A 26,725-nucleotide genomic window follows, 5' to 3' on the forward strand; every position below is an offset into this window, starting at 1 on the left:
AACGAAAAAATAAAAAAACGTTTTTTCCTTTCTGAATTCCAAAGGAAAAACGGAATATCTGATGATACCCAGACCATCAGGTATACATATCATCATTTTTTTTACATGTGCATCACACAAATATAAATACTCAATCATTAAATGAATAATAACACCAGGTGGCAGAAGAGCTCGGCTAGAGTTGGGAAAGACCCTCAGCTGAAGCTTCCCAGCATCTGCTCGCTTTCCAGACCAGCACCATTGAGGGAATTTGGCTGGCACACTGCAAAAAAAGTACCTAATTTCATGACTTTGTAAAGATCTTTTTTACTTTTCTAAAACAAGCTTCAGAACCTGCTAATGGCATCTTTCAGAGTCATTCAAAGTGTCCTCAAAAAAAAAATCATTGCAGGATATTACTTTACTCTCCTATAGAGATACGATCATCTAACTCTGTATCCACTTTTAAAAAACCTTTGAAAATACATTTTTTTTAGGATAGCATTCCTATAAGTAGAAGGGTATAAATATATGTATGTATACATCTGTTTCTGGATGCATGTGTACATTACACATTTATGTATATATACTGTATATTTGTTTACTGTTCTTTTACTGTTATTTTACTGGGAAATTCTTAACAGTGCAGACAAAAAATGTAAAATTTCATGAAAAAACTGTAAAAAAAAAAATTGCTTTTTTTTTTTTTTACAGTGTAGACAAATCGCCTCAGATGCTCATTTCTTGCAGTGGACGCTCCGCCTCCTCGCCTGTCTCCGGCGCTGCGCTTTAAATAGCAGCTGTTTAAAAGCTCCTCTCCATTCTCCTGTCTGCTGTGCAGCTCGCAGTCTCTCCTTCAGCACAGCAGTTCAACCTCTACTCATTCACACATTTTCTTAAATTAATAACAACCCGCACAAAACATCCGCCTAATGTCGGCCGCCAGCACCGAGACTAGCGCCCCGCTGCCCAGCGCCGCCAGCCGCGTCTTCTTCCAAGGCGCGCCCGGAGTTGGCTGCGTTGGCTCCGGACCCATCACCAGCGACGACCCGGTGCAGAAGAAACAGGGCAAAGTGACGGTCAAGTACGACAGGAAAGAGCTGCGGAAAAGACTCGTCCTGGAGGAGTGGATCATCGAGCAGCTCAGCGAGTTGTATGACTGTGAGGTGAGTGATGGAGCATAAATCACGTTAGTGCACCTTCAAAAACCATATGGACATTTATAGGGAGACAGGTGGACAGAATGGCACATTCAGATGGTCCTGAATACCTACTTTATCAATGTGATATGTTTATGGTTTTAAACCCAACCTTATACCAAAATTTAGACTCACTTAATCTAATTAATGTGTTAATAGCTGCTCCTTTTGGACCGAGTTTACGATATGATACGATACAATACGATACGATACAACTTTATTGTCGGTTTGCACTGAAATTCATTTTGCATCCATAGGCAGCTCAGTTTGAGAAAAAGTACACATACAATAGACAATACTGTTACCAAAAAAAAAAAAACACATCACAATTATTCATAAACAACCCATTACAAAAATTACCATCTGTCCTCTGGATTTACATGTCTTCTTTAGCAGCACATTAATTATTATTTAGCTTGCTGAATGCCTTGATTTGCATTATCTGGATCACCTCCGATCCTTTGTCAGAAAAAAAAAATGCTATCCCATATTTACAGCAAACCCCTAACATCCTCCATTAAACACTCTGTGTCTTTGGGTTTATTGGTGTCTCTTTGTCCTCTGCTACACTGATGATACCTGCTGGTATATGGCTGAGGCGAGAATGGCAGGGGGCGTCTATAAGAGACACAAAGGCTGTCTGGTTTAATAATGTTGGCTCTTTCCACTCTGACTTTGACCACAATATATTGTCTCCTCTCTTATCCGCTCGGTCTGTCGTTGAGGGAGAGAGAGAGAGAGTGATGGCTGGTTTAAATAAAGCGAGAATGAGAAGGGAGAGTGAGAGAGAAACCGCACGGCTGCGCCTTTTACGCACCGGTCGCGGTTTGGGATTGTGTCCATTTTTTCCCATTATATTCTAATTGTAGATTGGGAAACGGCATTCTGCAATCATGTTTTTTTCCCTGTGGTTGGTGTTCATTTCTAAATCGGGTATAGTCCTCGAGAGCAAAAGGCATGTTAAGAAGCCATGATTTCAGTTTTCCCTGAAGCGGGGCTCACAGTATGTGTTGGAATTAATTCCTCAGTCGTTTTCTGATGCCGATTTCTGACCTTTTTCAACCCCCTTTTCACCTTTCCAGGGATGATCTGTCGCCAGACGGTATTGACAGCTCTGCAGCTCTCACACGTTCACAAGTCGCATTCTTTGACATTTAAGGAGGGGGGAGGTCTGAGGGTGTGTGGAGAGAGAGAGAGAGAGAGAGAGAGAGAGAGGTAGAGATGGGGGTGCAGAAAGAGAGGGATTCTATAGGTGATGTGTAAGTGCATGTGTGTGTGTGTGTCTTTGGGGGATGGGGGGATGGACTGGAGGAGAGGAAAGAAGGGCAGTGGGTTAAGGATGTGCTGATGCTGTGACTCTCCTCACCAGCCAATCACCTCCTCTGGCTCTGACCCCCTTCCTCGCAACAGAGGGTCTTGCACAAGCGCACACATATGCACGCACGCACGCCGCAGGCATACAGTTTTTTAGTCTGTCACCCTCAGATTCAGCCAATCAGAGAGGAAAACGACGGGGCAATCGGTTCATGTGCAACCACACGTGCCTGCACACATGAACCTGTCAGACTATCATTTAAGTATGCATGTGGTTATCGTTTACTGCTGTATCTCAGACTATTCCTAAGATTGATCCCAGCGTGTGTGCGCATGTGCAAGAAGGGAAACACCTGGATGTCAACCTCAAAGCGTTATTGTCTGTCTCGGTTGCGATGCAAATATTTCTTCCTTATACTGAAGGCAAATGAGATTGTCTGCATGTGTGCAAAGCCATTACGATTTCCCGCAGCTCCAAACTGCTTCCATCTACTTCAACATCACCAAAATCTTATCCGGAGCCATCTATAACACCCTAAGCTGCTGTTTTTTTTTTTTTATTTAACGACTGTCATCTTGTTTGCAAGCTTCCTCCTCTATTTTATAGTCCTGCTGTGGGTTCTCACTTAAGTTGAAAAGAGCTGCATAGCACCATCTGAGCGTGGACTGGTTTACATTTCAAAGCCGGATGAGCTCTTGGCTGCGTGTCAGTCCGCCGTCAGCAGGTGCGCTTGATGTACAAGTCGTATGATGCTTCCCCAGCAACGGATCGACTGATCTATTTGATGTTTTCGATGAGGGCTGGAGTGCACCGGCTCAGCGAGCAACATTTGCCTTTTTCTCTTCCAATGGACCTGTGATTTGTTTAATGCAAAAGCACATACAGCTCAATGGTCACTACAGCAAATCAGTGTTTTCGTGTGCAGCCAGTCTGCTGTGATTTCTAGATGGAAATCAATCTTTTATTTCACTATGTTGTAGTATTACTGTCGAAAAAGACTCTCTTGTCTGCACACGTCCCTTTCCCCCCCCCTGACTTCAATCCAGATTTCAGTGTAGATATTCCCAGCAGCATGACACCTCCTCATATTATGTCGTTCACACAGCAAATGGGATAATATCAAATGATAATCCCTAAGCTCTCTGGTGCGTCGTTGCCGGTCTGATATCACGCTGGCTGCTGCAGGAAGCGCGGCGTTGACTGGCGGTAGAAAGACATGGACAGACTTGCAGCATTTCAGAGGACAGAAGGTAGTAATGAAGCCAGTACATCATTATTTTTGACACCTTGTCACCGCGGTGCATTGTTAAGGCTCACTTTCATCTGTTCGTCCATGAATAGATACTGATGCAATGTTTGAGCAGGTGGACTTTACTGCTTTACTGATGATGTTTGGTCACATGACTGTAAACAGGAAGTCACACTCCCTTCACGCCTGTTAACACCTCCATGTTCAGACCTAAGATAGACACAGGTGTGTACTTTTTTGTGTTGACTATATGTGTGTGTGATAAAGAGAGGGAGAGACTGCTGATTTGGCGATGCTGATCTGGCTTAAAGGTCAGCCTCTGTATCAGTTTCATAAGAAAACCTGATACTACAGAGCATCACGGTGTGTTTGTGTGGGGGTGGTGGCTGTGCTGATGCTGAAGATAATGGAGTGCAGAGAGGGTTAACTCGGATGAAATTGGATTTTGGTTTTCAATAACAGGTAGGTGAGAATATCTGTTACCAATTTGTCCTGTCCGAAATATGTCTCAGGTCTTAGGTTGGAAAAACCCAGACCAAGTGGAGACCTAAAGTATTCTCACACAATATCTGCAAGTCAAGGAAAAAGCCGGCTGATTTAAGGCATTGACATAGACTAACAAGCAACTACAAATCTTATTCGCTAAACAGAAATGATGTTAAAAGGGAATAGTTTGACATTTTTAGAAATATGCTTATCTCTTGCTGAGAGTTATATGAGAAGATTGATACCATTATCGTGTCTGTGATCTTCATAAATGGATGTATAAAAAGAACTGGATACATTAGAGGCGGGCTCCCGTTCATTCCTATGAGTCTTATCAGTGGCGCATGAAGCCAAAATGGCTCGACTGCCGAGTGATAAAGTATCTGGCTCTTCGGGCGATCTTCTGCATCCATTGGGCCCATACAGCAAGCGCACCAAGCCCCCAGGAGGAGCGCCGGCCGTTGATCTCGACTTTTGTAGCGGTAAAACGGCGGTAGGCTACTATAACTTCCGTGTCAGACACGTGATGCCATTGGGCCCAAAAATACTTTTTCCCATAGACTTACATTGGGAAAGAGACGTCTGTAACTCAGGGGATCATATTTTTTGAGGTGAGTCAACTTCCCAGTACGAACACTTTAAATAGCCCTTATTTAAAAAAATAAGTTTTTAAAGTTGTAAAATGAACTAATAGCTGAATCCAGTTATTTCCCTTCCTCCGTTCATGTGACTGAGACCCAGACCGTGGGCTGGAGCGTAAGCCGTGACGACGGCGTGACGTTGGGACCCCGTGACCGAGTCATGTGTCCAAGATCCGGGTACTTTTCCAGACAGAAGTCGAGCCATTGAGGCTTCATGCGCCACTGAGCAACTTTCATAGGAATGAACGGGGCCCCGCCTCCAACGCAGTATCCAGTTCTCTTTATACATCCATGAAGCGCACTAGCTAGTTTTCTTTAACCCCGCCTCCCAGCCCTCGGTCTAGCCTATACGTCAACATTCACACACTCATTCATACACTGATGGCAGAGGCTGCCGTACAAGGTGCCAACCTGACCATCAGGATCTAATCTAACTACTCATTCACACACCGATGGCTCAGCCTTCGGGAGCAATTTGGGGTTCAGTGTCTTGCTCAAGGACACTTCCGAACATTTTGGACCTTCCGATTGATGAATGAGCTGCTCTACAGCTCAGCCACAGCCTCTAAGCTAAGCTAAGCCTCTCCTAGATGTAACTCCATATGACAGACATAAGTTTTATCCATCTTCTCATCAAAATCTCTGCAAGAAATCTAATTTCCCAAAATGTCAAACTATTTATTTAACCTTGAAACAAACAAGACTTAACAAATCACCAATTTTTTATCACACCGGTATTTTTTCCGCTTTCTATATCTTTCATTAACTGTGGTTTTTAATCTGCCTTGAGCCTCCGCCTCTCTCCTCCTCTCTCTTTCTCTGGGCGATAGGGATAACAGAAGGTGAGTTCTGTCAGAGATGGATCCCCTCTGCTCTCCTGGGATGTGTTTGCCTCTGTTCATTTTGCCGTTCAAAGGACGGTGAGGAGAGAGGAGAAAGAGGAGAGAACAGAAAGGAGGGGTGACTTAGAGAGAAAGAGAGAAGGAGAGGGAGAAACCAAGGACCCGGCGCTCCCAGTACAGCTCTTAATACAGTGGAGCCCTGGACTACGGCAGCTTATTAATTTTCTGCTCTGTTGTTGTCTGACAATGCCATTGCTCACAATTGCATTATACTGTAAATAAGGTGCTGCAGTGTTTTCTCCCTCCAACTCCTTTACACTCAGTACTTCTCCTCACTACTTTTGTTTTGTCCTCCAATTATAATTTAGAGTGATAATCAGCAACACTTTTGCATAAATAAATAGCAGTTTTGCAATCTATCCATCATTCCATCAGCAGTGAATCAAACTCTATCTTGATTAGGGCAGGTTATTTTCAGTACTCATTAATCATGCATTCATTAAGTTTGGTATAATAAATGTAAGACAAAAGTGCAACATGCCATCTATATAAATCTCCCGAAGCCTAAGGGGATGTCATGTAGGGCTGCAACTAATGATTATTTTCATTGTCGATTAATCTGTTGATTATCTTATCGAGTAATCGATTAGTTGTTTGGTCTATAAAATGTCCGAAAATGGTGAAAAATTACGATCAGTGTTTCCCAAAGCCCAAGATGACGTCCTCAAATGTCTTCTTTTGTCCACAACTCAAAGATATTCAGTTTATTGTCATAGAGAAGTAAAGAAACCAGAAAATATTCACATTAAAGAAACTGGAATCAGACAGTTTAGACTTTTTTTCCTTTAGAAAATGATTCAAACTGATTAATCAATTATCAAAACAGTTTTCATTTAATAGTTGCAGCTCTAATGTCATCTAATTGCTCATATTGCCCAACCAAAAGTCCAAAAGATATTTGGTTTATTATCACACAAGACAATGAAAAGCAGCAAATCCTCATATTTGAGAAGCTAGAACCAAAGAATGTTTGGCATTTTTGTTTAGAATTATAATTCATTTTAAACAAATGCTTTCAGCTCTAATCTTGATTTCACCTTGAAGTTGAAATCTATACGAAAAAATTAAAGAAAAATCAGTTATGCTTCTCATCCTTTGAAGGATGTGTTGACAAAAAGCATATTTTTTTTTGTCTTTGTATTTCCATGAGTTATACTCTACACATTTCTCCATCCTTTGCGCACCGTCTTCACGACGTCTAGAATTTGAACTAGAATTACCGCCTCGCGTTTGTATGCCTCTGCCAACCGAGTTGCTGAAGTTGCAGTTTACATCCATGTCTGTCCAAAATGTCATCATTTCATAATTTTATCCTTTTGAAATAGTCATAATAATTAGCATATGAATTCTTGAGTTAGGGCCAAAAACATGTTTTGTGAGGTCACAGTGACCTTGACCTTTGACCTTTGACTACCAAATTCTAATCAGTTCATCCTTGAGTTGGGACGTTGGGACGTTTGTGCCAAATTTGAAGAAATTCTCTCCAGGCGTTCCTGTGATATTGCGTTTACAAGAATGGACCGGACGGACGGGCGGACAAATCAAAAACTGATGTCTCCGGCCACGTCTGTTGCCGCTGCGGAGATATAAAAAAAAAAAAAAACACTAGCCCACTCACTCATTCAGTAGCCCACTGTGAGAATGGACCAGACTGTATTGGAGTGCAGATTAACGCTGAGCTCAAGCCTGGGTGATTAAAAGGCGGCACAGCGATGTCCGTCTGAGAGCACTTATCAATGGACAATCAATGGAGGTTGTTGAGAAACAGACTTGACTCGATGTGTGTTCGTGTGTGTGTTTGTGAAACAGAGCAGCAAAGACTGATAGAGCGGTAAATCTGACTCTGCAGTTTCATGTGTGTGTTGTTGGGGTGCATGCTGCAGAATGAGTGGAGAGGGACTCTGTAATGCCCTACTTTTTCATGGCTCTGCGTCAATAGAACCCCACTCAATGAAGCTCAGTCATGTGTACGAGCTGCCGACATCCAGCCCCTCGGGCCTCGTGTGTGTGTTTGTGTCGTTGTGTTTGTATTGATGTGTGTAATAAAGGCCCCTACATGCTTTTTTTTTGGGTTGATGATTTTCCACTGCTCTTTGGCAGATATGGGGTGGCGAGCGGTCAGGGGTATTTTTTCATGAATGACTGAGCATGAGCTCTTGTCCTCAATTGTAACACACACATAGGTCAGTGTGCATATTTGGACCAAATGGAGCAAGAGGAACTAAGAGATGGAGCATCTTCTCGTGGATAATACTAACTCTTATGCCTGCTGCTCTCTTTCTCTCTGGATCATCACCACAATATGGGGGGTTGGTTAATACACACTGTTTTGTGTAAGGCTGTCCCAAGGGGTGTGTGTGTATGTTGTGGACAAAGGAATGGGGGTTTTGTTGATGATATCAAGGCTGACTTCTAGGTAGAAAAAGAAAACCGTCACCCCTTTCTGTCTGTAGAGATGTTTTCCGATACCATTTTTTCCTTCCCGATACCGATTCGATACCTGATCTTGCGGTATCGGCCGATATACCGATCCGATACCAGCGTGATAAATATAATATCTTCGCCACTTTTGGGCTATCTTTGTGGAATTTATCTCGTCATTGGAATGCGGTTTCCAACGTTTGCTGCTCTGGTTCGTCCTTTTTTTTTCTCCTTTGTCTCGGTTAAGTCGTCGTGCTCTTTCGCGTGATGCATCATCAAATGTTTTATAAGATTGCTGCTGTGGAAATTGGCAACACTAGTGCCACCCCTCGAAACGACAGCCTTACATACTGTACATATCAGCGTTTTACTTGGATTTTTTGATTTTCCACTGTGAAGTACTGCCAAGTGGCTGACATTTTCCACGCTCTGACTACCGTTAGACTCTCCACTGGCACCACACTGTTGTTGTTTGCTATCGTCACGTGACAAACTACCTGCAATCAGTTCTTCTTCGCTGATCTTGTTGCCAGTGGCAGCAATGATACATCCAGGGCGACAGCACAGTGAAGGCTTCTGTTTTGGAGCTGCGAAGAGATTTCTGGTTAAACAAGTTGATTTATTTTAATAAATCATGGTATCGGAATGGTGCATAGACTGGCGTATACTCGCCGATACCCAATCCCGAATTTCGAGCAGTATCGGACGCATTTCCAATACTGGTATTGGTATCGGAACAACTCTGGTATCATGATCTCCTCTCCTCCCCCTTTGTTTCCCTGTGACCTTGTCAATAACAGTCCCCTCTGCTCTCCTTTCATGTTTTTCTTGCTGGGAAGGAGGACAGCCGCGTATCATGTGAACCTCATTGGGAGGCTGAGGAGTAAACAGTGCAATTCAAGCCAAGTCATTAGCGTCGTTCAATAGGTTTAGGAATAGCACGCACACGGGGATAAACACATGCATATTGACACACAAAAGGCATTGTGTTACCATTAAGGTTATACTGGATATACTATGTAGGTGTAAGTAGATAATAAAGTATGATCTAGGCTGCTGTTACGCTGCAGGTATATATGGGGTGTCTTCATTATTCCATCCGTTATTAGCCCATTAAAATGTGCATCCATCACCTCTGACAGTTGATGGATGTGATTCAACTCAGTGATCAATTGAATACATCTCATTCTGACTGATGACAGGAAGTGGGATACGCTTGATTACCTCATTATTTTTTGAGAACGGTGGCTCCCCGCTGCGGCTTATAATCAGCTGAAGGTCAAAAAGAGAAGGAAGCGCGTGGAAAAAGCAGTGTGGAAATTAAACAGAGAAAAAAGAAAGACACATACACGTTATAAACATGGATCCAGAATGGCCACCATTAATTAAATTACAGACGGGCTGACAGATTGGGAGATTTAGTCAATGGGATGTTTGTTTTGATGGGTAACCCTGGTGCGTTTATGGATCTGGTCTGGAAGGTCATTGTCGTGTTTGTTATCTGTGTTTTGGGAAGGGCAGACATTTATCTCCCCGCAATTTAAAATTGCACGGACCAAAATAGCCGCTCGCTTAGCACTTCTGTGTACCGAGCGCGCGTTGACACATTTCACGTAACACCTGCAGACGCATGCATCTGCTGCTAAACAAATCAGAGGTGTTGACAAGAAGGGCCTTTTAGCAAGCAGATCGCCACCAGCTGTTCTTAACAGCAGAAAGGTGTCAAATATCAGTTATAAAGGTTACAATGTGTTTGTTCCACCTTTTTTCTCCATACATGCTGTCATTCTCTACACTTTACCTCGTCTTTCTCGTCTCAACATCCGACCCACCGGGACACCCACCCACCTGTTTTTTTAATCCTACTCCTCCTCCTCCTCCTCCTCCTCCTCTCTGTGATTCTCCCTTTTGTTCTGCTGTCATCCCGGTGGCTTTCACATACATGTAGATTAGCCATTTTATGTCCTGTAGTTGACACTGTTAATCACATATTCCCATTCAAGTGTACGAAAAGCCATTTGTGCCTGCAACTGAAATTTTCTCTGGGTTTGCCGAAGAACAAATCTGAAGAAATTTTCCAAAATCGGTCAAACCGTTTGGCTGAAAAGTGAGTTTCCATTAGCATCCTATATCTAATCTTTGGGCATATGGGACTACTGTTTTTCACAATAGACTCCATTATATTTTAGGAAAAAACAGTAGTCTGTGCCCAAATACTAGATATAGTATGATAAGAAAATTGCTGTATCTCAGAAACTACAAGTATTTGGTATCTATGAACTCATAACAAGTTGAATATCAAAGATATGTAGACATATGCAGTGTAAAAAATATTGAATTGAATTGAATTGAATTTTCCTATTTTTATTTCTAATAATCCTGACTTTGTCTATTGATAAAAGTGTGATTTTTCATGCGATCTAAAAAGTTCATAGTTGTACTGTTAGATACTTGCCCAAAGTATGTCTGTACCAAATGTCAATACTTTTGTCCAATCAAAACAAATGTTGTGGCATTTTTCCTTATCATACTAAATATAGCTTTTGGGCACAAATGGGTTAATTGTTTGATAGTGTGATAACTTCAACAAGAATGATGCCTCCGCAGAATAAACCTACAATGCTGAAAATTATTACCCCAAAATGTGATAAAATGATGATAAAATGTTGAAAAGAGGAAGTAGTCGTCTTATTTTTTGTTCTTGCTGTCAGCTTATGTCTTCCTTGTACCCTTTCCTCCCCGTCCTTCATGGTTTCCCACTCTATTAACCCTGTATGCTGTGTTTATGGGCCTTAGCTGTGATATTACAATGCTGTCATGGTGGTTTTTGATATTTCTACAAACCCCCAGGGAGGCATGTCAATCCGCCTGCTGCATAGAAGAGAAAATAAAGATGGATAGGGTGAAATATGATCTGGAAATAACAAAATGTGGTACGGAAAAAAAAGATCTTAAAATGGCAAGTGCAATTGGCAATCATAGTCGTGTGACATGCCAGATGCAAATTGTGCAAACTAGAGTTGCAAAAATAGAAAGCTGCCGAAACCGTGATAAGGTAAGAGATGTGTTGAATTTTCACACTCGCACACTGACTTTCCTGTCTTCCTATGACATCCCCCTCCCAGCCCGAGATGATCCAGTTAATCACTGGTTTCATTGTCGGCGGGCCGACACATTTTTATAAACTGGCTGCTGTGTACAAACACTGAGTCACTCTCTATGGGTGGCACTGGGGAAAAACACTGTCGTCGTTCACGCGTGTCTGCGAGAGGGAGAGGGGAAGACGGAGAGAAGGAGGATTATTGTTTTGACTTTCAAAGTCAGCAGGGTGTGTTCATGTGGGTGGGTAGTTGACTCGTATGTCCACCTTTGAATGTGCTGCAATGACTGCGCACATTTGGCAGCAGTCAGTAAGGAAGCACTATTAAATGTTTTCAAAGTAAGTTATTCTTGGTAGGTTTATCGCTTCCATGTCCCCGCTTACACTCCATGTCCCCACAACAAAGGCTTTTTCTAATTGCCTCCGAATTTGAATAAATCCATTCATTTGACTGGCCGGCAGTGTGACCTTGGTGCTATTGACGTTTTTTAAGTCCAGTTTGGCTGGAAGCTTTCGGCTTTGCACCGAGAGCAAAGGTCCAAATGGGCCCCAGCTGTCAGAGCATTAGCCTCAGGGAGGAACTGTGTGCCTGGTAAACACAGTAAAATGAATCATGTGCCTCCCCAAAATCACAAAGCTGTGAAATAGAGTCGCAAGACAGATGCTGGATGAATCCACAACAATCCTCTGTCTGTCTGGTGGATGTGAGATGCCAAATCTACAAGTAGTCAAATCTACTGTATGACTGTTGCTTCAGAGGTCTGGGAGAGTCCTCAGTTTAGTGACGGTATCGTGGCATCTCTGCAGTTTGCAGATGATGTTGTCTTTTTATTGATAAAGTACATGATATTCACTGTTTGATATTTTTTAAATATACTATAACAGTGCCCATTTTCAGACAGTTTCTCTTGGAAGGCATTCATAGTGTTAAAAGTGACAGATATAGAAAGAGAAGAGAGAGAGAAGTTCAAAACCTGGCTCCTTTCTCACATCTGCACAGCTGGCCTATCGCGGCGTGAAGTGGGTGTGGATGTCGGAAAGGGGTGGAGATTTCCGAAGCTATTCGACCATCCGACAAGCCAACCCGATATCACCCCGCAGCGTGCGATAGACCCGCCTGTCCACAAGAGGGTAGCGTGTCAGTGTCACGTTTTGCCTCACCGAGACGTAAATGTTAGTTAAGTTAGTTAGTGTTAGTTAAGTTTAGGAAAAACGTCATGGTTAGCCTTAAAATAAGTACGTAAACTAAGTAAAATATGTACAAAAACAACGTAACATCAGTGTGGAAAACACAAACATCACTAACTTACAAAAAAAAAACACCGGTCTGGTGAAAGCTGTGTGTTTGTTGGACCCATCCACCTCCCCTCCCGTCCGCCATAAACGTGTCTTTCTTTATTTTTATTCTACGTCGCTAGCTCTAATTGTAGCATATTCACACCGATGCATTTGCATTGCAGTCAGTACAGACTAAATGGCGTGAAAATGACACGCCTAAAGCAAGAACAATGTTATTTTTACACGCTTTTGCCTTGCGCGTTATCGTGCCATTCACATGTGACTTTTCGTGCGACCGGGCCGGACAAGCCCTTCTGAGGAAGTGCGTAGCTCACCCTCTCTCTGCATGATCACCAAGTAAAAAGAATGTAAACATAGTTACTGTGGGGAATATAAATAAAGCACGATACCGTCTGATCACGTATAATACATGAAATCTGACGCTTACTGTTACTGTAAATCAAAAACTATACCATAGGTATCTCTGGTGGGACGGCCACTTACAGACTTACATCTGAGTTTGCGAGTTTCTACGCGGACAATTATTGGGGGTACAAGACTAGGACATTGCTACTACAACCCTATTGTAGAGAAGCAACCCTCACCATAAGCAGTGAATGAATGATTAGGACATTTAGATCCTAATTAGCTTCCAGCATGCAGAATCATTGTTATTTTTGACTGGGAATCTCCTTTGAGGATTATTTCCGCCCTCCCAACCCTCTTTTTCCTAGCAGCTCCCCTCTCTGATATACAATGTCCTCTAGAGTACCGCTGAATCAGCGTGGGAAAGAGCTTTTTTGCTGCAGCAGCTAACTTTATCCAGTGAAGTCACATCATCCGTGCTGTATGGTTTCAGCAAATTACATCGCTGGAGGGGGAGGAGGCAGGAAGTAGCTGTAGAAACACTTCTATCTACCGTTGCACCTTCTGTCCTTACTGTTCCAAGTATATTTTTGAGACACGGAAACCTTTGTCCTCTTGTTTACCTTGATCCTCCAGGCATCTCAGGCTTTTTTTTTTTTTACTTGTCCCATCCTCACCCTCTGTCCTCTGGCGTGCAGTAGTTTCTCCCTCAGCTCACACAGTCTCTTAAGACGAATTCATCCTTTTGATGTGACACAGCACGGCGGTGTAGAGAGAGGAAGAAAGCTGAGCTGTGAGGTTTTTACTGTGTTGCACAATCCTCCTCTGCCTCATCATCACGGTGACCCACTTATCTGTGCGCTCCCCATCTCTCCCTGCATCTTATTTTCTCCTCTTATGCATTCTAATTACTCGCTCTCATACATTTCCTTTCACTTCCCTTTTTTGCGGTCTTGTTTACCTCTCTGTTACTCTCATCTCCGCATGGGCCCTGATTTAACAAACATCCCTTGATATCGTGAAAATCTTTCCTTCCTTTGCTTTCTTTTCTTTGTCTCTTTTGTGCCGGCTATACTTTTTTAATGACTTTTCCTTGTTTACAATATGATCTGAATATTTTAGCATCTCCTTACTATTAAAATTCACCTTACTTTCTTCCTGTACCATCGTGGTTCTCTATAATCTTCATCACTTGCCTACAGAGCTGTGATTAAAGAAGGTGCGGGTTTTTATTAATTTATTCACCGGATAACTTCTCTTTGAAACCTTTTCAGACTGTGTGTGTGTGTGTGTGTGTGTGTGTGTGTGTGTGTGTGTGTGTGTGTGTGTGTGTGTGTGTGCGCTCAATATTATCTAACTTATGTGGGGGATCTGTCAAAGTCGGCCACAATCTGTGTGTATTACCGACACTCAGTTTCAATAAACCTACAGGCAGAGACTGAGCGTTCCTGTGCTCTTTGCACCTCTGGAACATAACCACACTGTCGCTGTCTCTCACACATTCTCGCTCTCTCTCTCACACACTAAAAAATGCCCGGAGAGAAAATGACAACTGAAAGACAGCGGTGTCGACTGCTAAGCCTCCATATGTACCTGACAGCTGCCATGATTGTCTTGACAAAGTCTTTTAGCCACAGTAGCACGCCGCTCTGCAACCGCCTGTACCGCGGTGGTGCCATAGTGCTAAAATACTCAATCGAATAATCTCTCTATTCATAATGCAGTCTTTAAACATCACACTTTAGACCTACAAATAGCCATAAAGAGCAAAAAAAAGTTTAATTTCTGCAAGGAGAAATTTCATGTAACCGAAGGGGGGGAGCCAAAGCTGCCCAGGAAGAGCACCTGGCTTTGAAGCACATTTTACATAGTGGCCAAATGGTGGAATTACAACTTCCGCGTCCATCATGTGATGTTATTGGGCCCAAAAAGACTTTTTCCCATAGACTTACATTGGGAAAGAGATGTCTGTGAATCAATGGGAATTTTTTTTTAGGTAAATCAACTTCCCAGTAACACTTGCCCCTTTTTTTAAATCATTAGATCCTAAAGTCGTAAAATGCACTTATAGCCATATCCACCTTGAGCGAGGGTTGGGAGGCGGGGTTAAAGGAAACGCCAGTGTGCCTGCTTTATAGGCCCAATGGATGCGGAAGATCGCTGGAAGATCCAGGTCATTTTATACTCGGAAGTCAAATTTTTTTTGCTTCATGTGCCACTGATTATCATGCATAAGAATGGACGGGAGCCCGCCTCCGACGCTGTATCCAGTTCTATTTATCCATCCATGGGGCAGCCGACATAGCACTACCATTAGAGAGTGCTTTTATAGTACCATTATAGTGTTTTTTATGTTACAATATACAGTATTTAATTAGAAATTACTATGTTACTGCAATTCAGTTTTTTTTTTAACCTCTGTTTTGTTGTTCTTGTTAACTTTACGTTTCTTTTTCTTCCAAAATTGCACATTTTTATGGCATAATAATGTCAAAAAGTCAAAGTAGGCATGTATAGCCAGAGTTGAAGGGTATACACAATGTATTTTTTTGAGGGAGGCTAGCTTTGTCATAATCATTTTTACTTTTCAGCATTTTTGCATTGATTATATTCAAATCACATCTCTGTCAAAAATAAGGTGAACAAATAAAGAAACGTGGCAGGTTAGTTAACATTTCCTAGTTTTTTGACTTTGCTATAGAGCTGTAGGCTACTCATTTTTCAGGGACAATTGTGTTGTGTGCCTTATTCTTTAATGCACTTCTTGCAGTATAAGGCTAGCAAGGTTAACAAACAGACTTTATTTCAGAGGTGAAACAAAGTTCTACTGTGGGATTTCAATCACAAGTTAGCAGCTATAGCTACCCAGATATTATCTAATCATTAACTGTAGATTGACTTCTGTGCATGGCATGAAATACCACTTTAAAAAGAATATTGAACCCACCTAACATAATTATCTTTCCATATGACTGGCCCCAGCAATTAATCACTTCAACTGGTAGTTCTAGTTCATATAAGAAGGCTATAAATAGCAATAATCATGAATCACTTGGCCGAGTGAAGTGATTCCCTGTCACAAGGAGCTTGACTCTTTGTTCGTGGAGTGTTTGAATAGAGTCTGAATAGAGTTTTGCGGTGAGTCACGGGGTCGGGCCGCTCACATTAGCTTTGATTCACCTCACCGCAGACGAACCAGACTGAGAAACGCTGCTGGCTGCTTAGCTGTCGGTGAAAACAAGTGCACACACACTTTCTCTGCACACAAAAACACAGAAACAAAAACACTGGCTGGCCTGTCTCGCTCTGTTTTGCTTGCTGGCTCTCACACAAAGTCGACTCAGAAGTTGCCTTCGTTACAACAAACACTTTGGTCCTTGTTATCTCTTTTGCAACACGCTGTCGTCTACACATCAGGATACACACTGACTCCTTTCCTGTTTTCATCACTGTGACTTTCTTCTGCAAACACAAATCATCTGTAACAAATGCTGCTTCTGTAGTGCGCACACACAAATTCTTATTTCTGCCCAATTTCATACTATCACATAGTAAACTATTACACTAATGTTCAGTGTCCTATTTTGAGATCACACTTTTTTACTAAGATAATGCAAATAATACACACAAAGAGGTAACGATGTCTAATGTAACTTCACTAACATCAAGCAAAAATGATTTTTCATGCATTTGTTTAAATCTTTTTTGTGATTCTCCACAATATTTCACTTTTTTCAAACTGTGAATATCCTCATTTCCAAAAATGTAATAGTGTCCCTCAACAATACACTCAAAAACAAAGTATTTTTTCAATTTAATAATAAAAAATAATAATAACAAAATTAACAAAATAATATATTTTTTTACAGAAATTATTTCAATATTATTTAATTTTTTAATAATATTTTATCTTTTGTGTTTGTCGTGTGAATGTCCAACATGCTCAGGAAGAATTTGTATGCCGTTTGCAAATTATTCTTTATTTCTGTTTAGTTTATATTATTTGTGTTTTTTCTGCTTTTTCAACATGTCTCTCTCCAGTCTTACAAAATCCCAAATTACATCTTGTTTCGGCACTCTTTCGAATTAATTCCTGTGTCTCTCGCCTGTCCCTTTATGTCTCCTGGCATCGTGCGCTGTCATTTTGTCACCATTCCACTGCTGGCAAGATGGAAAATTATTTCCCCCGGGGGCAGTGGGTGTGACCTCGACTATTTCAGACTCTCAATCACCAGCAGGACGGCGACAAGTTCAGTGTTTATCTGCACTTTAAGTGTGTGAGTGTGTCCGAGTGTTTCCATTCTTGTCATAGCACGCAGTGTATTTAACACACTTAGGTACTTTCTCGCAAGCTCCACAGAGAGACAAAGCCCTGTGGAGAGCGTTTCTCTGATTGATGGTTTGCAAAAACTTGTGTGTGTGTGTGAAGATGTGCACGTCGCTTGCGATTGCCTGCAGTCATGCTTCACACACACACAGGCCATGCTTGCCCTAGTCATCACCAATCACACTGACAGAGGGTGACGGACTGCCTGCTGACAAGTGGAATAGTCAGACACATACACACACATACACACACAGCAGTCAGACTGAGTGATAACCGCCTTACTATAGATAGATAGATTCACTTATTCATCTCTATTATTAGGTTAAAGCTTCTCTCTGTAGCTCTTAGAAACTAGCAGACCACAGTATGCAAGCAGGAGAGACCACTCACTGTTGGTTTTTTAATACGTCTCTTATCTTGTTTTTGGCATTCATGACCGAGGCCATGATCTTTATGCCCTGCTCACATTTCAGAACTGGCAGGTAGCTGCTGTGAGGTGTAAACAAGCTGACCTTTGAAGAAAGAGCAGCCGTCTGTGATGATTCGTTCTTGAAATTCTAGTTTGGATCTCTAATGGCTTTCATCTGTCCTAAGGGCATGAAACATGGTCCGCCTCGTCTGTCGATATTTTTGGGGCCTAAAATGAGAATAATGTTGCTTGGCCATTTTCAGTTTTTCTAAAAAGCCACCTAATTGGTGAGGGATTTTCCCGACCCATACTGCTTCATCAGACATCAGTAACTACAGAAACAGTGACATTGGGGGAAAAGAGTTTGAAGGCTCTGATATACATACATAACATAAAACCAAAAACGATGCAGATCTGCAGACTGTAAGATTTGAAGCGTGCAACAAAATGTGATTTTGTTTCTTCAGCTTTCTTGTCCATTTGAGCCAATGAGCTAACGTAATAAATTCATCTTTAAAGGCGTTATTGATAACATTTTACATCCACAGTTTTTTAAGAAAGGTGCCAAATAAAAGTAAGGCTTTTCCTAAAAATATACAGTATATATTATGATTGTGAATTAATCATTTTCATTTTTTTGGCGGGCCCTAAATGAATGTTTTGTTTATCTCTGTGGAGAAATCTGGCGTTCGGTTCCCACTTCTAGCAAAAACTGGCTGACTTTGACGTTAAGTGCCTGGCAACGACATGTTGTGAAGTGAATGCAATGGAACAGGGGAGGGAGAATGAAACATCTAGTGGTTCAATATTATCAATAACACCTTTAATATGGGATTTAAAAGGTACCATTAGCTTGACCACATCAAATCATGTCAGTTCTGCAGAGGCGGTACTTACTGCTACTCTGCTAAGCAGGACGAGATTATCTGATGTAACATTTTCCTCCATAATAACTGGATTTAGCTACGTTTTTATTTACAGTATGTGGCATACCAGACTCAATCACTAATATGAATTCTTCAAATAGAGAAAACGGGTTATATTACGAGCAAAGTGCAGTCCCTACAGCTTGGTTTTGTTGCACATTTCTATTGCATAATAATTCTATATGGTGTTGACTCTATTTTCAACTATTATACTTTGGCTTTGTAGGACAGTATTCTATAGAGGACCACATTGACATGAAAGTGAAAAACACAGAAACTAATCAAGTGAGAATTTTAAATGGCGACAGCATCCATCCATTTGTCTCTCCTCAGTTTGAAATAACTCCTCTGATGTTTACACATTTGCATATGACCTCAGTCCTCTGGTTCCACAGCGCACACACACACACACACACTTCTATAGTAATAGATGACGGGTCTTTGATATGTTCCGCCACATTCCCTCGTTTCTCCGCCCGTCCTTTCTGTTTCCGTAACGAGGGGGGGATTTCAGAGCGAGACCCTCTCGCTAAGACGCGGAGGGAGATTTCAGAGGAGGAGGTCGAAGGGGACGCTCGTCTGTAGAGAGGCTGAGAAGATGCTTAAAATGCAGGTTGTGTAAATGCCTCTTAACAGCTCAGGAATGTGTGCAAGTGTGTGTATGAGTGTCAAGTGCGTGTGTGTGTGTGTGAACAAATGCAAATGAGATATGTGCAAACAAGACGCGAGTGTCACTTATGTTAAGTGGACTTTTTGAGGTCAGGTGTCAGTGTTTATTGCTTATCTGAAGCATTTGCATTCCGGTTGTTTTAACGATTTATATGAAAAACTCCAGTTGCAATAGGTCATATATCTGTCGTCGTGCTGTCGAACATATAGGGCACATAATGTACCACATTTGCCACTTGTCTTGCATTTGGTATTGTAATTTCAAAAGGTATAATTGTGAGCTAATTCCATTCTGTGCACATCAACCCACCCACGCCAAAGAGTGGAATCACAGTGACTGAGCTTTAAATGCTGAGAGCTAAATCAAATCGTCCTTCCATCCTCCGTGTTCCTGTGTCTGAATACCAGTGCACGCTCCAGGCGAAAGCATAAAGGAGTCCTCTGAGAGCACATAAACACACACACACACACACATATATATGCATGGCATGATTTAAAACTGGAAGCAGTAGCATCCTGGGCAAAGGGAACCAGGGATCATCCAGCATGCATCAAAAGAGGTATTTAAAGTCTTGGTCGCTGTCCAACAAGGGTGTTCAACCTAAAATCTTTATTTTGGTGTATGTTATGGCCAACCGTTTTAGAGAAGTGAACCAATTTTTGATCATCAAGGTCGTGAGAAACGTTCAAACTCACACAGCAACAACACCTTTATGATCGGCTTATCTTCAGCCAGTTATTTACTTTGGCTCTTTGGTCAGTCAGTAAGCCGGTGTGAATATATTTGCTGGAAACAGCTGATTGTGGGTTTTATATGGGGTCAAGGATTGGTGAGAGCCATTATGATTCAACCAAATGACCAAATCAATTAGCCGAAGGCGACGAATGCCACAAATAGCTGAAGAGTTGGGTGTTGATTCTCAGTGGGATTAGCAAAACTGCAAAAATGATACTAAATGGAGCTTGGACATGGCTCTTTATTGGAACCTGACTGCATTGATTTTAGTGTTGTCAAAAATATCAAAGTATCGACACATAAATACTGAATGTTTTAAACGGTTTAAATACTCATTTTCCATAGTATCGATACACAGGTACCAGCTGCGCTTTCTGCTATCTCTTCTCTCCGACAGTGGGTTGAAACACATAAGGCTATTTATCAAATGATTTAGGTACGGTTAAGGTTAGGCAACTGAAACACTTGGTTAAGGTTAGGTAAAGATCGTGGTTACGGGTAGTAAAATGACACATAAACATAATTGCAGGTCTGTAACATGACGCAAACGGCGGGCAACGGACATCAAAGTCCCATTAGCTACACACCCATTCACCCTCCCTTTCCACCTTCCTTCACTGACAATGAATGTTGGCGATGAATGTAAATCGTGAGGAGCGGAATCATCCAATATGGACATATTTCCTGGCAATACTGGGGTGGAATGGCAGTGTCCATTTTGCTGCAATCATGTAGTATGTTGTTACTGAGCAGTTCAGGCCACCACTTGGATGAAGAAGCTGCACTTGCGCTCAGTTTCTTTGCTCTTTAATTCCCAAAAGGGAGCGTTTGGAAGATACATCATGTGGTAGCTGGGAGGAAAGGGTTGATCCTCCCTGCGTGCCTCTTTTGCACAAGCCTTGTGGTGAAATAAATTGAACCAGAGGAACACAGGACCTTTGAAGTGGTGTTGAGCAGAATACAGCCTCTAACCACCGAGCCACTAAACGACCCAGCCCTGTGCAGCGCGGCACAGCACAATGACATTTCCATATGATGTCTGCTCCTAATAGGCAAATATACGTTCAGGCTGCTGCTTGGAGCATGGAGTGCAGAGAGAGACGTGGAAACAGTGTTTTGAATACAGAGGTGAAATGTGAAGAGAAAAGTGAGAGAAAGTGTGTAATTGGGGTTGGTTTTGTTGAGAGGTTTGTGTCTAAAAAAAGAAAAAGGGTGTAAAAACGTGACAAGTCAGTGCATCAGTGTTTTGTGAACATCATTCCAACATAATTTCCTGTTTGCCCAATCTCCTCTCGTTGGTTTTCACATCCTTGTCTTATTGATATGAATCTGTTTCAGGAAGCTCACTAACCAAGAGTGTTGTTGTGTTTCAGGAGGAAGAGATGCCAGAGGTAGAGATAGACATAGATGACTTGTTGGAGGTCACAAGTGACGACGAGAGAGCCAGCAAACTACAGGTATACCCCTGAGACTGTGTGTGTCTTTTTACCTACATCTATTTTTAGCAAACCTCCATTGTAATATACTGTGCTTGAATCAATGTATAACCTCTTTCACTCAGTATAATACTTGAGTCAGTGCAACATTGTTCTGTCTGAATACACCTTAAGAGCTAGGCAGCATGATTTCTAGATGAGATAAATGGCAGTGTCTAGAAGGTAACCCGCAAATTGCGAAATCTGGCAACAACTTAACTATTCAAGGTCGTTACCTATATAGCCTTAACTGCATTGCAGCCTTTTCAACTGTATGTTGGATTCTCCCTGTATGATTGTTAATGCCGGTGCATTCAAAGACTGATACCAAAGTCTGACAGCATGCTCACCAACCACAGACAGAGCATATTGAATTGTACATTCATTTTACATGTTATCTTCATAAATAATACAAAGTAGCTGTCAAGACGATGTCCGAAAACATCTAATTCCTCAACAACTCACTGTGTTTTCCCTTTTTTGCTTTTTTTTTTTTACACAGGAATCATTAATAGACTGCTACAAACCAACAGAGGTGAGTATGTTTCATGTCTGTCATACAATAAAACGCTCAATAGCAACGACCCAGCAGCTCGTGTGCGTAGACAGACATTATTGATGCTCACATGCACCGTTCGATTTTTGCAGTAATAGAGCACTTTATGTTGAAGCGCCGTGTCCCACATGTGTATGTGTGTGTGGTCAATTAATGTCTTGTGACACTCACACACGGTCATCTCTTTCCATCATCCGTCATTCTGACCTAAATACGACCAAGGACAAAAAGCCACACACTGTTGTTGTTTGTTAGTTAAGGGATTTGGTTATGTTTACCGTGTGTGTGTAGAGGTGTTAAGTGGGTTGGGGTGAGGTGGGGTTAAGCTATTTTGGTGATTACAGGTAGCACAGACCAATCACATTACCTCTACAAACGGCGATCTCGTCCAGCCTGGACTCCCCCATCTGTCATCTGCGAGTGTGTGTGTGTGTGTGTGTGGCATTAGGTCAGACTATGACAACCACTACAAGGTCACTGGTATCCAAAGAAGTGTCCAACCAGGTTGACAGCCACTGATACGTACACACACACACACACACATAAATGCTTTGTAATCTCTTGAGAAAGGAGTAGCACAGATGCCATTTTGAAACGCAATCCCTCAGAGAAGGCATCAGCTGGGGATAAACAGTGAAAGACAGAAGAAATGGAGAGAAATGTGACAAAGGTATAGGGGAGGATGACAGAGAGAAGGAATGAGAGCGCTGTTAGAAAAAGGCACACTGGGAAAATAACAGGAGCTGAAGGGAGGAGAGTGAGGGATAGACGCTATTACAAAGAGATGGGAAGAGAGGGATGCAGAGGGATATATGAAAAGACAGCTAGAGGCAGAAAGACAGTGTAGGGGAGAGAGGAGGAGGAGGAGGAGAGGTACAGAGGGAGAGAGAGAGAGGAGGGGGAGGCATTAGTAATTGGGTCAGGAGAAGAGTCACCCCTGATATAATGAGGGGGATTATTTTTCCAACATATTCTCCACCGCAGTCACACCGTCGTGGACCTCTATACAACCTCTTCCTTTAAACCCAAGATGTGGCTTCTCTTTGTTCTCCTTCCTTATACTGACTCTTCATAATCCAATCATTTAAAGGGCAATACCACCATAAATGTCCCTTTTTCCTATCACTTCTGACTGGTCGATGCCAATATTAGACTATAAAACAAACTAGCTTTTAATGTATGTGTCCGATTTTTTTTTACTTTCTCTTATAGCAATAGGTTGGAATTTTGGGAAATACACTTATTGTCTTTCTTCCCGAGAGATTTGTATCACTATCATGTCTGTATAAGCTAATTTTTAAAGCCAAAACCAGCAGTCGGGTTGGCTATGCTTAGCATAAAGCTCACTAATGAACACTTTATATCTCGTTTATTTAATCTGTACAAAAAACTGTGGTTACCAGGGCTATTTTTTTTTTTATATATTTCATATAATGTGTCAATTAGTGAGCTTTAGAGGTGCTGGTAGGCAGATTTTGTTATCTTCTGACAGAGCCAGGCTAGCTGCTAGCGTAGAGACACGAGAGTGGTATCGATCTTCTTGTCTAACTCTCGATAAGAAAGCTAAGAAGTGTATTTCTGAAAATGTCTAAATATTCCTTTATAAATTAACCCTTTGCCAATTACTTAAGTTCTCAACAGTTATTTAGGACCTGTCTTCTGTCGATCACATCCCAATCAAGACAACACACAAATAAAAGCAAGACATTTTTCTCTGCTTTAAGGCCGTTACACACCGGCAGCGTTTTGTTTTCAAGCGATTAATTCGCACATCAGTATATTTTTTTGTCGTTTTTGTCATGAATACTTTCACAAACACATCTAAAGATTAAAATTATGAATTTAATAATCAGATTTTTAACTTTGTTGCATCTTTTACCATTAAAGAAAGTAATATTCTTAACTGTATGTTTGCTTATGTGTGTGTGAAAACGTCTTCTTAACTCTTTTTTTCTCTCTTCCCTTGCAGATCTTTGTCCGTGAGTTGCTGGGCAGGATAAGGGGAATGCGAAAACTCAGTGCGCCAACTAAGAAGGGCCTATAATGGCTGTGATTGTCAACCATCAATCAACCATAAACTACGACATCTCAGCTCCACCTACTATAACCCACTCAACATGGACTGTCATCACACAGAATAACTTATCTAAACATAACAGTAACTGTTCTGCGACTTTACAAACAGGCACCATAAAACTCCATGCCACATATAGCACTAGTCATTCATTTCACAATCATGTAGAATTACAAGGTGTATTATTATATTTGACTGTTGAAAGGTACGTAAGCAAAACAGAGCCAACATGGTTAAAATAGCATACAACCACAATAAAAATGTCAAGCCCTGGAACATGCCAGAACTGCAACATGAATACCACCCAATTCCACATTTCAGAGCCATGTTACAAGCGGACGCTGTAATAAAAAAAAACAGCCATACAGACTAAAACACCAACAAAAAGGGAAAAAAAAAAAAGTTTGTACTGCAGTAGGTGTGAAATTAGCTGTAGCACTATGTAAACACAGTGCTTCATGATTTTGTCCTTTTTTTACTGAGGTGTTTTACTGTTACTTCTTTTACAAAATGTACTGTACGTTGCCATTTATTGTTCATGTGATTGAAATGTGGTCTTCAACAGTTTTTGTCCTACTTTAAAGTCACCCCCCCTTACTCCGTCAGTGCTTGCAAACGTAAGGGAGCTCTGTAGTTTCATTTTAAGCACAAGGCGTTAATGCATCAATTCTGTCCTTTTGTGATGTGTAAAACTCTGGAAAGAGTGGGGAACGTTTTAGCAAGCAAGGCTAAAATAGTGTGTGTGCTTTTTACCCACTGTTCTAGTGTACTTTTCACCACAGCAAGGCATGATGGGTGTTGCGGTTCTCTGTGCGAGACTGCAAAACCTGTATGATTGGCGGCCTTTCACTTATATAACGTCACGCGGTGTTGTCCCTCATTAGAATACATATCAGTTGGTCGTTTAGGTTCAAGCACAAAGCCCATACATCGTTTCTCACACTCTGGTTCACTTAACTCTGCTAACTTGCCTCTCTAATAGTGGTTGTTGTTGCCTTTAAAGGACATTCAGGATCAGTTCTTTTTTCTCAGCACTGAACCTTAACTACTGACAACCTTAAAAGGCAAATATGGTTGAGTCAGAACCTGAGGACAACTTGAAACTTTGACACTGAAACCTGTCAGGTCCTGTAAGGGAAGGTGTGCCAAAACTGGGAGTATTACATCTTAAATGTCATGCGTCACGGCGGTATTGGTGTGACACAGCATTTCCACAGTTTAAGTTTGTGAAACATCGTCGAGTGGGCGCAGAATTTTTAGATGTTTCCAGGTGTGCTGTAATCCCAGGTTTAGGAGGTGGATTTAGTTATTTATAGTTGTGCACCAACACACTCAAACACCTGTAAGCTCTGGTACAATCATGACTCTGTTATGGGGTTGGGCCCGGTTTCACTTCCGAGCAGTCAAATTGTGTACCGACCGGAATGGAGCAGACCTAAATCTGCCATATGATATAATACCGTTCAGCTGCCAAAGACAAAAGCAGGGCAATGTTTCATTTTAACATAACACTTGCAAAGCACCCGTCTTGCATGCTATAACGACAGAGAAAAAACACTGATAAAAGAATATAGATATTATGAACTTATAATCAAGCAAAAAATACTTTTTTGACTTAGCTACCATGTCTGACTTTGTAGAACTTTTTGTGTTGAAACAACGTGACGGTCACGTTGGAGAGAATCCAGGAAAGATTTTAAAAATGGTGCTGTTTTTGATGTTCTTCCCAGGTTTTGGTTGTATAAAAACACATTTTCAGTGTCGATTGATGCCAGAGAAATGTGTCTGGAAGAAATGTGTCTGTCTTTATTGACGAGGTGCATACAGTCTAAAGTGGCGTCCTCTTTGCATTTCCTTTCCTCAATCTGGATGGGTGTCACCACATTCAGCTAGCAATAGTTGATATGTTTGAAAAAAAGATCATGTGTTTTCTGGATCAGTGAATTTGAAGTATAAGTTGAAGAAGAAGCCATTATATAGGCAACTGGGATGCATCCAGGACTCATGTCGAGGTACTCCATATAGGATTTTTCTGTCGAGAAACAGTTCAGGGGCAATAGGCTGATATTTTATAATTTATGGGATTTCCCGTGGAGAGTATTTTGAAAGTGTCCATACTAGAAAGCTTTACGTTTGCATGTCTTTTTAAAGTCGCATGTCGAGGGGGAACATTTTGTTGGCCCAAAGGTTTTTATTTCACAAAAATAAAACACTTTCCTTTTTATACCTTTATTATTATTATTAAGACTAAAATATTCAGTTTTTCAGCTGCAGTTTTGTTCTTCTGTACATCCACAATAAGCGTTCTTGTTTTTAAAATGTAATGTGGTGTGTGGTTTGTTTTTGCTGATAATAAAAATGCAGAAGGACTCTGTACTGTTTAAACAGATGCCTTCCCTGTGTGATTGTCATTTTGTTATGAGTAAAACATGAGTGTCTTCGTGCTTTATTCAACCCATCTGTGCTCACAACTGACAAACAGTCGGAAACAGACAGCCTGGCTCTGTCCAAAGGTAACAAAATCCACATACTAGCAACTCTAATTAAAGGAACAGTGTGTAACATTTTGGGGGATCAATTAGCAGAAATGGAATACAATAAATACATATTTTTTCAA

The 26,725-nt window shown here is 41.4% G+C and overlaps 1 protein-coding gene across 1 annotated transcript; it reads left to right on the forward strand.

Annotated features, from left to right (window-relative positions):
* The first annotated feature begins 774 nt into the window (after positions 1-774).
* Positions 775-26,497, forward strand: ppp1r14c (protein phosphatase 1, regulatory (inhibitor) subunit 14C). The gene is made up of 4 exons (XM_074615734.1): positions 775-1,145; positions 21,377-21,460; positions 21,981-22,013; positions 24,004-26,497. The coding sequence occupies exons 1-4, from the start codon at positions 912-914 to the stop codon at positions 24,076-24,078; spliced, it is 426 nt and encodes a 141-aa protein (XP_074471835.1). The 5' UTR covers positions 775-911; the 3' UTR covers positions 24,079-26,497.
* The last annotated feature ends 228 nt before the right edge of the window (positions 26,498-26,725 follow it).

Source organism: Sebastes fasciatus, chromosome 18 (assembly GCF_043250625.1).
Source record: "Sebastes fasciatus isolate fSebFas1 chromosome 18, fSebFas1.pri, whole genome shotgun sequence".
In the NCBI taxonomy this organism is placed as follows: Eukaryota; Metazoa; Chordata; class Actinopteri; order Perciformes; family Sebastidae; genus Sebastes; species Sebastes fasciatus.

Bases quoted from the DNA above. Each gene is read 5' to 3' on its own strand.
- ppp1r14c (XM_074615734.1), top strand. From the start codon at position 912: ATGTCGGCCGCCAGCACCGAGACTAGCGCCCCGCTGCCCAGCGCCGCC. The intron at 21,461-21,980 runs GTATACCCCTGA...TTTTTTACACAG, and splicing joins AGAGAGCCAGCAAACTACAG to GAATCATTAATAGACTGCTA. The intron at 22,014-24,003 runs GTGAGTATGTTT...CTTCCCTTGCAG, and splicing joins ACTGCTACAAACCAACAGAG to ATCTTTGTCCGTGAGTTGCT.